General features: G+C 41.4%; 1 protein-coding gene across 2 annotated transcripts in view; it reads left to right on the top strand.

The window, feature by feature from the left end:
* LOC147610113 (mediator of RNA polymerase II transcription subunit 12-like) overlaps positions 1–14130 on the top strand; it is a 66727-nt gene that overhangs the window by 29163 nt on the left and 23434 nt on the right. Inside the window, exons 2-6 of one of the 2 annotated variants that reach the window (XM_086786944.1) lie at positions 2705–2764; positions 11356–11461; positions 11668–11742; positions 11873–11926; positions 12009–12116. In XM_086786944.1, the coding sequence (XP_086643070.1) occupies positions 2705–2764; positions 11356–11461; positions 11668–11742; positions 11873–11926; positions 12009–12116 (403 nt within the window). Of the gene's footprint in view, positions 1–2704; positions 2765–2898; positions 3438–11355; positions 11462–11667; positions 11743–11872; positions 11927–12008; positions 12117–14130 lie in introns of those variants that run through there. The other variant, XM_086786945.1, reaches the window with a different exon arrangement.

Here is a 14130-nt window from a genome sequence, read left to right as displayed (position 1 = left end):
CAGGTACAGCAAGTACAAATGCTAGTGCAACAAGTACAATGGCTAGAAATCATAATAAATGATTAAATACCCTTGTCTTCAGTATTTCTTCGCGATGGAAGCCTCCAAAACAGTCCCCAACAGCCGGTATTCTTCATGGGCAGCCTTCAAGAGAGAGAGAAAGAGAGTAGCCATCATTAGGGCAGCCTGTAACGGTGGTAGAGGCTAGTGTGCAGCAAGAGAGCCTCCATTAATGAAGAGAGAGGGCTCCAATTTATAGATTTGGGCCTCCCATGAGCTAAAATGGCAAGAAAAGGCTACAATGACAAGTGGAGAGCCACACAATAGCTGAAGTGACAAGTGTGAGGCCACTTGTCTCACTTTGATCCACTTTCTAACAAGTGTCAGGCCACTTGTCTCACTTTGGTCCACTTTCTTGCCACATGTCCCAATCTAAGAGATGGGTCCTTCCATAAACTTTATCTCTAAAAATATCCCAACTGGTAGACATTCTGTCATAGGCACTTTGCCAACACTTGGTATCTCCTCAATTCCAGATGTAATGACGCGAACAGAACTTCCATCGGAGTCGGGCCAAAAATAGCAACTCTCCTAAATTTTAGGAGTGTGGTCCTTTGTATTCTAGGATAATCCCCCATTCCCAAAGCGTGTACTTTCCAAATATTTAAACATCCTGGAGTCCACCAGACCCCTTTCAGACTGGGAAATGTCTAGCCTGGTGACAGTATCTATGCTTGTGAGTGATTCTTATCTTATGTTACACACTTGAGCCCACCTTCCCTCCAAGGTGTGTGGTCAGAGTAAGCCTAAACTACAGCAGAAATGTTTATGGTATCTATGCTTGGGAGTGATTCTTATCTTATGTTACACACTTGAGCCCACCTTTCCTCCAAGGTGTGTGGTCAGAGTACCAACACAAAGTTCAAGTGGTAGTGGACTTGAGCCCATCTCTCCTCCAAGGTGTGTGGTCATAGTTCCACACATAGTGTAAGTGGTAGAGTGGACATGACACCTAGGTGGCAGGTGACTTATGTCTATGCCAAGGGTCATGTGGATTGATAAATATGTATGTATGTAAATGTGTGTGTTTGTGTGTGTGTTGTGTGTGTGTAAATATGATAATTTATACTTATATATATTGGTGGAAGCCGCGGTGGTCTATCTTGTGGTGTTGATTGGCTTGGTAAGTGTTCAGAGATTCGAATTCTCCAGTTTCATCAAGTATGGGCCACACACACACACACACACACACACACACACACACACACACACATGTAGATATTTGTATGTGTGTGTGTGTTAATTGCGTTAGGTCTGCCTCTAGCCAAAGGCCATGAGAGCACTTCGTGGCACCTTAAAATTGGAGTCAGCATAACATTGTGAAGTTGCCACTTATGTGTAATCTTGGTTAGACCCGGACCCTGCTTCTTAGTATTCACCACAATGCGGCGCTAGGCTTACTTGCTGAGGTACCTAATTAACTATAATATCCCTTGATCCCTATCGAATGACAGATTGTGGTCATCCCGGGTGGCGGTCTCTCTCTCTCTCTCTCTCTCTCTCTATATATATATATATATATATATATATATATATATATATATATATATATATCTATATGTATATATATATATATATATATATCTATATGTATATATATATATATATATATATCTATATGTATATATATATATATATATATATGTATGTATATATGTATATATGTATATCTGTATATCTATATGTATGTATGTATGTATATATGTATATATGTATGTATATATGTATATATGTATATCTATATGTATATATGTATATCTATATGTATATATGTATATATATATATATATATATGTATATCTATATGTATATATGTATATATATATGTATATATGTATATATATATGTATATATGTATATATATATATATATATATATATATATATGTATGTATGTATATCTATATGTATATATATCTATATGTATATATGTATATATATCTATATGTATATATGTATATATATAGATATATATACATATATACATATAGATATATATATATATATATATAGATATACATACATATATATATATACATATAGATATACATACATATATATATATATATATAGATATATATACATATATACATATATATAGATATATATACATATAGATATACATATAGATATATACATATAGATATATACATATAGATATACATATAGATATATATATATATACATATATATATATATACATATATATATATATATATATATATATATATATATATCTATGTGTATATGAATTTCTCTTCTTTTGTTCTTTTTTCTTGCTTCTCTTATTTTGTGGTCATCCCCCCCCCTCTCCCCCCCCCCCTTTTCTCTTTTTCCTCTTCCCAATCCTCTTTTTTTGCCTCCTTGTGCCTGTCCTCTCACCTTCTTCTTTCCTTTCCCTAGCTTTTACCTCTTGGAGACTTTACATTTACCCGTTTTGGTCCTCTCAAATACGCAATTTGGGTTCGTGTTTTCCCATTACGAAGCAAGTATTACCTTCTGGTTTACTGCACAATTGCTCAACTTTTATGGGCATACAAGCATTTTATGATTTCTTTCAATTTCTTGCATGCTTAAAAGTATGGGCGTAAATCTACACTTGTCTGAGCTGTGGGGTTCTAATGCAATGTGGTTTTGTTGTGCAGGCGACCTGTGCCACTGACACCCTACACACTGAAGTGTGACCAAGAACCATTGAGTGCACGGTATCTAAGAATTCCTTTTGTTAACATTTAAGGAATATTTCCGTTTTGTATTCATCATGTTGAAAGAACTTGAACTTTGAGTTTGATCTGGGAATTTTTTTTTCCTTTACTGAAGGGTGTTTGTTGCCATTCAGCAATCTTATGTGAGACCTTGGGTCTTGACCTGATGGGAAGTGGCCTTGTTTCAAGTTTATACAAGAGCCTATTGACATAAGTGATCGGTGCAATAGTTCTTGACATTTTTTTGATTTATTTCCACGTACACCATTGTTACTCGAAACCCTTTTTTAAGAGAATCGACAGAGTGGGCCACCTGTGGCTTGCTTCTTTAGAGCAATGGCTTTGTAGGCCCTGAATCTTCAGAACTGCCTGCAGAAAGGAAGTATTTTATGTCGAATGCAAAGCAAAGCTTTGCATACAAAATTTCACAAAAAAGCTACAGCTTGATTTCAATTACTTGCAGGGAGACCTGGCTGCAAGGAGGGGGCTAAAAACAGGTTCTAATGGGTGTGATGCAAATGAGGAACTGGGGGTTGCAGGGCATCGTGCATGCGATAGTTGATCTCAGTTAGCATGGGAGGGACTTGGTTTTGTACAGCTTGTGGCTGAAAGCTGAAGACTGCTGCGCACTGTTATTGTTGGCTATCCAGTCTATGACAGCCCTCCTGCATAGGTTGTTTTTTTCAGTCCATTGTCTCTCAGCGAAGTAATGCTTACAGCAAATGAGGCACTTATATTGTCACAATTAATTATGCCATGTGACGTTTTGGTGACAAATGTCTGTAGATGATAAAAACGCCTTAAGCTCCAGAAATGTTGAGATTACCAGGTTTAACTTGGTCATGACTGAATTGAAGATTTTGGAAAATTATCCAGGATTTCTTTTTGACTTTGTTAAGGAACCATGCCCAAAAAAGTAAAGTTGCTACTCAATTGCTAAAGTGAAGGATGTCGATGGTACTGTATTCTTTGTACTCACCAGCCTTCTTTTTCTAGTTTCTGTACGGTACAGCATTTTGACACGATTTCATTGAGAACAAAGGATGTTACATGTCCTTAAGTGTGTGAATAAGAGGGATAGTGACAGATCGTATAAGGAGTGGACTTGCAAGCCTAAAACTGCCAGCATTGTGACTCTCTCTCTTGGTGAGTACCTCTTATGATAGGGTGCTTTCAAGGGTCGTCATCCAGGAAGGAGAGTATCTTTGGTGGGATGTGGGTGAAAATCTGGCAAATCAGCAAGACTGAAGTCTCTGAAGCGGGGAGTTTTGTGTTGTATGAGGTGGGAGTTGCATAAGACATTTTTTGTGCCACACCTGCAGGATACAGTCTGGGCACAGCCATTGCCAGGGTGTTGGGCTGCCAGGCCGGACAGGAGGTGGATTTTGGATTGGTTTAATGGTACCGCATTTAGTGTGTGCAGGGTGACCACCTCTTATTTAATCTAGGAAGGAATGTACCTAAGATGAGGGGGATCATCCAGGAAGGAAAGAACCTTAAGTGGGATGGGTGACAGGCAAATCAGCGAGTCTGAAGTCTCTGAAGTGGAGAGTTTTGTGTTGTGTGTGGAGTTACGTAAGGCACTTTTTGTAGCGCACCTGCAGGATACGGTCTGTGGTCATAGCCATCACCAGGGCGGTGGGCAACTGGGCTGGACAGGACAGCAAGGTGTGGACTGGTTGGGCAGGTGCAGCCAGTCCGTGTGTCTGGTTGGGCAGCCGACCAACAGCATGGAGCCTTATAAATAGGCTCGCCAGCTCTCTACTCGATTATCAGCATATTTTGGGCCTTCACCTCTATAGTGAGGCATGTGGAAGGGCAGCAGAAAGGATCTGCACCTAGTATTTTCCCCTGAACAGCAGAGCAGCATTCATGTGCAACATGGGCTTAGATCAACTGTTGGTCATGTTCTAAGAATGGAATACTTTAGTTGTACAGACAATGTATTGTAATTATTTGTCACTAGTTGGGCATTCTCTTTTTTTGGACCTATGGATGAGCTCCATACTGTGGACATGACACCTCGTGGTAGGCCACTTACGTCTATGCCAAGGTTCATGTGGAGTGGCACCTCATGGTAGGGGATTGATGTCTACACCAAGCACCAATGGGCTGGATGTGAGAGGCTAGGGATTTTGGTTAGCGCCGAAATCCAGATTGCGGTATTCCGGTTGGCCTTGGGACGTAATGTCTATGCCCGGAATGACTGCATGCGGCAAGCTAAATGAAAGGGAGATTGACCAATACATTCATATGCATGGCATACTTGCATGCCTAGAATTGTTTATCGTGTGAAACGTTTTATTGGTTGCAAGATCTGTGTGTCTAGTTTATGGGCAAGAGACGCTTTCTTGTGAACTGTGCGGGTGAATCTGTATTCGGACCTCGCTTGTGGGTTGTAGTCAGGTGGTAGGTGTGACTCTAAACTCTTTGTGTAAACTTATTTGTGTTTTAGCTCATTGTGGTGCTTTGCAGGTCCACACTTCATTAAAGTACGACCGGACAACTTACAAGTGAGTTTGGGAATCCACACTTCATTAAAGATTGGGCGGACAGGTTATAAGTGAGTTTGGGCACTTATTGGATGGCGGCCAGCCAAACTCTCATAAATCAGGCACTCTTTTAAATAAAAGAGTGTGGATAACTTATTAGGCACCCTCTCCACTTATGGGAGAGGCGTGGCTCGTGTTGAGGTGGCCTAATGGCCATCCATTTTATAAATGGAAAGACTTATCCTCTCCCTCCCTTGGCTCCCTTCTTCATGAGGAGGAAAAGAAAGACATTCTTCAGCATAACCAATCCACACACATACTTTTGGGTATTGTTTCTTGCTTCTCCACCTCTTGGATCCGCCAGCAAATGAGTGCTACATTGCTGTCCAGCCCTTGGGAGCCCTTTTTAGCTGGTATCTCTTGGATATGTAACCTGCTGAAAATGTTTTGGAGCATTTCTATCGCTGATAATTTGATCAAAAGCTTATTTCTTCTCTCAAAATCAGTAAATTCAGCGGTAAAAGCTTCCTTCAATTCTCTTTACCTACTCTATATCCACATGCTTGACCATTAAGGTCTTCTATGACTCGGCTTGGCACACGCATGCTTGTGTATGGATGCCGGTGGAGCATAGCTGCTTGTGGCAAGACATTGGGGATTGGGGATTGAGGTTTTTCGCGACAAAAGCTGTGGAATCAACCTCGACATTGATAAAACATGTTTGCAAAATGTTTTCATTGCATGGATGTCATTAGAAATCTGGCATGTGATGCCCTGTATCTTGAGAAATCCTTGATAATACAATCATATTACAAGGGGGGTTGGCTCTTTTCGGCCCTATTGGAGTGTCATTTAAATGTCAAAAATTGCTATCTCATTTGGTTTCGTGCCATTTTTATCTTGTTTAAGAGTATTAATAGTTTAAGTGTGTGTCAAGATTGTGCTCAACCCTTTTGGGGCAATTACATTGGTATCAGATCCTAGGATCTTCCTCCTTTTTGTTTGGAAGACGATCCTATCTTGCATACACTAAGTGTTAGTGCTTTTAAACATTATGGCAATCCATACAGCTAGTGAAGTGAATGTATACTCAAGAAGGCAAGCCGGTGGAGAACATGTTGTTGAAGATGTACACCGTGGAACCTGTGTAAATGAACACTATGCTGAAAATGTATCCCATGCATTCCATGCTGATTATGCGCATGAGGGACAACTGTTCTGTAGTAAAGAGAAAGACCGGGGTGACTTTGTAAATGAGGGACAACTATCTCATGGTAAAGAGAAGATGCAAGACACTAATGAAATTGATGCTATGCATGTTGAGATGGAAAGTCTCAAGAGGCAGCTACGTGAGAAAGATGCGTTTGCATAAGCTAAGCAAATATTGAATGCACAAATGCACTCAGCTTTTGTGAATGATGCATTGGAAAGTGTTGCACTATACACAACAGCAAGCTCTCAAGAAGCTGAGAGAGATGGTAATTGCTGCTTAAAGTAGATGATGATTTAAAGATGTGTGGAGCAAGGGAGTTGACTACACAATATCATAATACAATAAAATAAGTGTGGTGTGCTTTCACATCTAATATCCAAGGGGAAAAACCCAAGGGGAGAAAAGTGCTCTTGGTTAGCCCATGTTCACATGTGGCACTACTCATAGCATATGTGGCTCTAGCATATATGCCAATAAACACCCCTGTAGTGGCAATGTGAACCCGTACAAGGTCGATAGTAGATCACTCTCTGTAGGAGAGTAAGCCTAAAACTTTGCGGAAAGCTTCAAACTTCTCTCGAGGCAACGCCTTCGTGAACAGATCTGCAACATTGTCCTGTGTAGAGCAGTAAGATAATGTGATCTCCCCTACATGAATCCTCTCTCTGACATAGTGATAATGAATCTCTATGTGCTTAGTGCGTGCATGAAACACTAGGTTTCATGCCACGGTTATAGCACTATGACTGTAAGTGAGTATGGTGGTGGGTGTCTGCTGACACTCACGAAGATTAGTCATTAATCTCCTCAGCCATACACAATCTACTGTGGCTATAAAGGTTGCCGGTTGCCCTGTACTCAGCCTCACAAGTAGATGTGGCAACAGTGGGATGCTTTTTGCTAAGCCATGATGTGCATGAATGTCCCAAAAAGAAACAATTCTCACTGGTGGACTACCATGTATCATAGTCACTAGCTCAGTTTGAATCACTGTAAGTATGTAATTGCAAGCTGCTCCCCTGCAAGTATACCAACGCAAGATCCAGGGAGCCTTGAAGATAGCGGAAGATCCGATTCACTGCTTGCCAACCCATGCTCTCATACCATGTAGGTGAACATGGTTCCAACCAAGAGAGAGAGAGAGTGAGTGGAACCAGAGATGGAGAGATCAGGTGATAGTGACTTGGTGCATAGATGTCATGTGCATGGCTGGTTTTCTAAGCCTAATCCTTGATTAGGCAGAAGATAAGCTGTAGGATCAAGGCAGTAGCAGCCTTGGCAAGCACCGGATGGCTAATGTTGATATTTGTTTGTCCATGGAATTGGACAACTAGCAGTTGGTGAGTTCAATAAGCCTTCCAAAAGCCTATAGAAAGGGCAAGGTTTTGCTCATTGTAATTCATTTGACCCGCTTTTGGGGCAGGTCAAGAGTTAGGGCTTTTAGGTCTTAGTTTACCTCTTTTGGAAGGCCTAAGGCCACATAGATTTGTGAAGTCATCTTTGACACTTTTGTAATATCCTAAAAATACAACTCGCTCTCTCTCTCTCTCTCTCTCTCTCTCTCTCTCTCTCTCTCTCTTTGTTGGTGAGTTTGCATCAAGGTTCCTATTTAGTTGCTTAGGGCTAAAAGAAGACACTTAGAGCTTCCACACATGAGACATTGGTATCAGTATCAGGCTCAGCATGGTTAAGTGCTGAAAGTGTCCCAAGAAGGTGCACAAGTCCAAGGAGTGTAACACAACTAGGGTGCCAGGAAGGAAGAATGATAGATTTGGGGAGCCTTGGAGGAGACAAAGGGATGATAATAGTCATCCAAGGTCAAAGGTTGGAATCCCGTCATCAAGTTTAGTAGCAGGAGGGGATGCCATGTGCACACATGAACGTGGCTAGTTTTCCAAGGCTAATCCTTGATTAGGCATCAAATAAACAAAAAGGATTAGGGCTGTAGTAGCCTAGACCAGGAACTAGTCGGCCAGGCATATAAAGGGGTGTACTTGTCGGCTGAATGTTGATATTTGGTTGTCTATGGAACTGGCCGACCAGCATTCGGCCAATTGAATAAGCCTTCCAAAAGCCTATAAAAAGGGCAAGGGTTTGCTCATTGTAATTCCTTTTTTGGGGCAGGTCAAGAGTTAGGGCTTTTAGGTCTTAGTTTACCTCTTTTGGTTTGCATCAAGGTTCCTTTTCAATTGCTTAGGGCTGAAAGAAGACAGTCAGAGCTTCCGCACATGTGACAAAGACATGGATGGGTGGAAGAGAGAGAGAGAGAGAGAGAGAGAGAGAGAGAGAGATTATAAATTGGTTACATGATTTATTAGATGGTAATTTTGTAGAGAAGATCTTTGATGGTCCCAGAGGATTCTATGAGGTCCTGTTTTCATCCAAAGAAGTTTGAGATTTGGTTATGCAGAAAGTCCCGTTATTTCTAGATGGACAGTTGGTGCATGTTGTACCCTGGCGCCCTATGGCAGAGTATAGAGATATGTTGCGCCAGGCATGCTCTATTTGGGTTGAGGTTGTAGACTTTCCATCAACTATGTGGGAATTGTTATTGTTGGCCATGTGTACTATTGGGGAGGTGTGGGTGGAGCCCAGAATGTCGTCCAAGAATAAAAACAGGGTTTGTATGCTGTGGGATATTGGGAAGCCCCGACCTTGATAATTGAGGTTATGCGTGGGTGGATTTAATCCTTTGTATTTCGAATTAAAGTGGGAATTGTTTGTAGGCCATTGCTTCTGTTGTGGGGAGATGGTCACTTCATTTCAGAGTGTCGAGAGGAGGTGAATGCTCAGCCACAACCGAATGTGTCCCAGGGTCCGACTCATAAGGATACATTAGCTCTGGTTTGAATATAGAGAAGTTTAAACAAGTAGCAAAACAAAGTGAACAAGTGGTAGATAAAGGTAAACAAGTTTTGGTAGATACAGAAGATAGACCTTGGTTTGTGGTAGCGAAGAGAGGCACTCGACAGACCGGTACTTCTAGTGGTAATCAAAATGTGGGTGCTGGTCATGGTGCTTCTTTATCATTTTGTCCTGGTGCCACAAGATGGACTTCAGAGAAACATAACCAAGGTAGGGCATTACACTCTCGGTATAATCTGAGACCTCGAGTTATGAAAGAAAATCAGGTAAATTTTCCTCTTCTATTTGATAAAAAAGGGGCTATGGTCTCAGCGTGGGACAAAGAAGTATCCGGATGTCAAGTGGAGACGGGATACATCACCTAATGATGCCCGTACTTTAGGTGAGAAGGAATGGGTGGATGTTTTATTGTGAAGAGTATGGGAATAGATGGAGAGAGAAGGCATTGAGGATCCTATGCAATATTTTAAGGAAAGAGAGACCGATGGTGGTACCTCTCATTGATTGGCTTTTTGTTTTGATGGATTATGAAGATTGCTCTTTGGAATGTAAAAGGTGTGTGTTTACCATCCAAGAATTATCGCAAGGGCTTCGAGGCAAGAGGTGGTTATGATTCAACAGGATATTGAAAAGGCTTATGATCACGTTAGTTGGTCTTTTCCGGAGTAATTAGTCAGGGAAAGCTAGTACATCACATAGTGGCCATGTGGCCATTTGTAAAGTAATTTTGGTAATATATCTTCTATTACGAAAAGAGAGAGAGAGAGAGAGAGAGAGAGAGAGAGAGAGAGAGAGTTGTTGCAAAGCACAACAATGATTGTATTATGATAATACTTCCACTATGTACAATGCTTTATATAGGCACCAAGGCCCTATCATATGTTCTCTTAATAAGAGGGTGCTCACACCTAAAGTGTTCACACACCATTGGAGACTCTAAAATATCCAACATGATTGTGTGTTTTGCAAGTCTTCCACTGTTCATCTCTCTATGTTCACACTTTCTTTGCAGTGTAGCCTTACAATCGCTATCAAAGCCTAGGATACCTACGAAATCTTCTTTTTAAGCATCCTATGTGTGTTGCTTTCTCGATTTGGGTATAATCTGCCGAACGTCAGGGTTTGGGAAGAGTCAGTTTCTGGAATATTTCTAATCCACAATTTTAAGTGTTCATCATGGATGCAGAAGCAATAAATGCTGCATTTTTCTGCACACTTGATGAGTGGATGGCAGCATAGGCAACATTTATGTGACATGAGATAAGCATTAGGTTTATTCTAAGTTGGGAAGTCCACTTAGTGTTGCCTGTAACTTGCAGGAGGAGGAGGACGACGACCTCAAGTAGTCTGTTCTTTGTGTGAGCGACACGGGGAGCAATGGGTAGAGTATTGCTCTTGGCCATTCATTGGAAGCTGGCACAAGAGTAATTGTTTGGATTGGTGCCGCCATTGTCTTGGCAGGATCCGGCATTTAATAGGTGTTCTCTGGCTGTGTTACACCAGCTGAACAGACCCAATTGCTGAAGATGTTGAAGCCTTTCAAGTGAGTGGGAAGTTGGATGGTGAGATGGTGAGATAGTCACCAATTGGGCTCATGAAATGACCGCCACATCAGAGGGAGTAGGTGGTTCAGATTGGTTCCAATTACACATCATCCGCAGAGCTTTGACCGGTGCTGGCTTATTGTGTTGGGAGGACTACCAAATGCATCTTGATAGATTTCTAAAAAAAAAATGCAAATTTCCCTTTTTGAGCCAAGAATTTGAGCACAGCTATTGATGAGGGTGGATTAGGAAATCGGTTCATGTATTGGAGATATGATTTGGTACCTTCTTTGGCTAGCGAGTACATGGGCTGTTTGTTTTTAGATGATTGGTTACATGCACGGTCAAATGCTTCTGTCATCTCAAAAAGCAAGTTTATATAGGAATTATTTGGATTTCTCAGTTGTTTCAATTATGTGTTGTGATCTGTTTCATACTGTTGTACTGATTTAAAAACATGTTGCGAGTGTTGTGCAGCCTTGGACCACCGGATTACTTTCCGCCAACTGCAAATTGTGCAGAAGAGTCATTAAGCAGAGATGCTTGTCAGAATGGGTACAAAGAGGCTGTTGATGGGATTGAGGTATGTTTTTAGATGTGACTGCCCTGTGGCCTGTGATATTGTTTTAATTGCATATCACAGTATAGTATTAAGTTGAGGGCATGGAGCTAGATTTATCCTTTAAAGGAGACACACCTCTCAATGTTGTTCTTCAACTCGACAAGTGAACACTAGCCAAGCCATTGCAATAGTGGCTGAAATTCGGAATTTGCTTCTTGGTCTCACAGGAGTCGCGTGAAACATTGTATTCTCTAGTAAGTCAGCAAGTGTGGGCAAAGCCATCGATCAATAAGTATAAAGAGGTGCGACTTCTGATTTCTTTTATTGTAGTTTTTGTTTCTTTAGTATTTACTTTGATTTTCTCTCAAATGTTGGGATATCTCTGCACTGTGATTGTGGTTCCTGATTGTAAATTGATTTTCTGTTTATCAGGCGATTCGCAAGCGCCTTAATGCACTGAACAGTTCTCTTCTACGGAAGCGTAAGGTGAGTCTTTATTTTGTAAGACATTGTTTCGAAACAGCAGTTTGAATTTGAGCTGTATGATTGACGTTTCCATCATTCTCAGGCTGGTCAAGTATACGGAGTGCCGTTGTCAGGGCCTTTACTAGCAAAGTCTGGACATTTTCCAGAGCAACGACATTCCGGAGAAGACCATCGTAAGAAATGGATTGAGGTTGGTGATTTTCTTCCTTCTGCTTTTTTTCCCCCCCCCCATGGGCTCTTCCTTTATAATCTTTTTTTAAATGGAAGGGAATGTCTATATGGTGCTTTTGTGGGATTGAGGGTACCGGCTGGTAGTATTGCTTTGCAGAGTGCATCTAGGTGTCTGAGGTTACTGTATTCCTGTATCAAGTGGTAGTTTTTTTCTTGAAAGTCAGTACTTCCGCACACCCAGCTAAAGAGTGTACCAGGCCAACATTGTCTTTTCAGAAGGCAAAGAAATCTGGTGTTCACAAGCACAGCATCTCTAATGGACTAATGAAATTGTTGTTTGAAGTGGCATGTAAGCATGGACAAAAGGTTTAGGAGGTGCAAACACAGTTGTTAATGGGGTCCAAACTGTGATTCCGTATTATGGACTTCCTTTAGGCCATGTGACTCCCCCTCTAGGAGGGGGCTGGTTGTTTCCTAGGGTTGGAATCCAAGGTTCAAACTGCCAGTTCAAGGTGAAAGATTGGCATCTTAACTTATGTTACACGCCATAAAGACTAGCCAATCTGACATATAGCATACAAGATTCTCAAGTTTGCTCATGTGCAAGAGTGTATTTATGTATAAATTATACCCGTAAATTCTTTAGTTATGAAGTTCACTGTAAGAATCATATACTGGGAACTCTTTCAGGGTTTGGATACTCTGCATTGATCAATGACTAGCGACTCACCTCTCAGCCATAGGTTCCAGTTGGAAACCACCCCTAAGTTTAATGTCTAGATTGTGATAATTTAGCTCTTCCTAATCAGCACGCCTTATAATTAGGCTTTTGCCCTTTTTAGCCACTATTTTACTTTTAATGCGACCCAAAGCTAATCCAAACCTCATCCTCTTGGGCACTGATGACGTTAGTGGGGATGTCGTAGTATCTAGTCCATACTATGCATAATGGAGTTGATAGTTATATAGTCTTGTGGGTTGACTACCATGAGTATATAACATGCACGTTCCTAAAAGGTGAATTTGGGCATGTTCTTGGATTCATCTAGGTATATATATTCAATCCTATTTGGGATGTACCACGTGTGGTACCTCCCAAAAGAGAACATAAATCCACTGGCAGATCTCTTGCTTGCAACACTCACATTGACAGATTCTCTGACCTCTCGGTGGATCTTACAAATCTGCTTAAGGGTGTCAAGACTATAAGGCAGCGGATCCGAATGACTCCACGTGTGTGAGTGAGGCTTCATCGGCTTGTAATGGAGCAACGAGTCCAACTAATGCTCAACACATTTAACTGTGAGTCTAGATCTAGATCCACACAAGGTTGGCTCAACACATTGAGGTATGAGTCTTACATCAAAAGCGCTCATAGACGCATACACATGGTTCACACAAGGAAAGTAGTAGGCAGACTCGCCTCCCACTGTAAGCTTGCTACACCAAACCACCCCGGAGCTTGGGAGAGAGGTGTGCACCACCATAGCATGAGGCCTTTAGATCACTAGACCACCTTGTAGTCAAACTGTCACCATTTGGCAACCCGAATGGTTCACTCTTGCTTTCACACTATGTACATATTGGATTGGTGTCCATGGCTTATGGAATGTGCCTATGCATGTGATTGGCACGTGTCATGCTGTATAGTTGGATATGATATTCCGCTGGGACTTGACGTTATCATGCCTGGAATATCTGGAGGACTTGGCTTTCCGCTGGGACTTGTGCCTTTGTGTACATGCCCGGAAACGCCTGGAGGATTGGCTTTCCATTGGGTCTGGTATCGCATATACTTGCCTGGAAACGCCTGGTCTTATATGGTTTCATGAACGGAAATTGCTGATGCCAATGTTGCATTGCATAGCATCTTTATGTGCTTGCCTGCAAATGATATTGCATGCTGTTTTCATGCCTGCATGACCTATGTGTAGTTTCGGGCTAGGAGACGCCTGCCCGTGAACCGTGCGTGTGAAACTGTCTGCTGACATGGTTGTGTGGCATGTGAACAGGTGGTAAGTATTACCCAATCT

The sequence above is a fragment of the Cibotium barometz genome, chromosome 50, assembly GCF_041138505.1.
Source record: "Cibotium barometz isolate CiBa-2024 chromosome 50, ASM4113850v1, whole genome shotgun sequence".
NCBI lineage: Eukaryota > Viridiplantae > Streptophyta > Polypodiopsida > Cyatheales > Cibotiaceae > Cibotium > Cibotium barometz.
The sequence above is the reverse complement of the archived record's forward strand: the minus strand, read 5'-3'. Positions and strand labels throughout refer to the sequence as shown.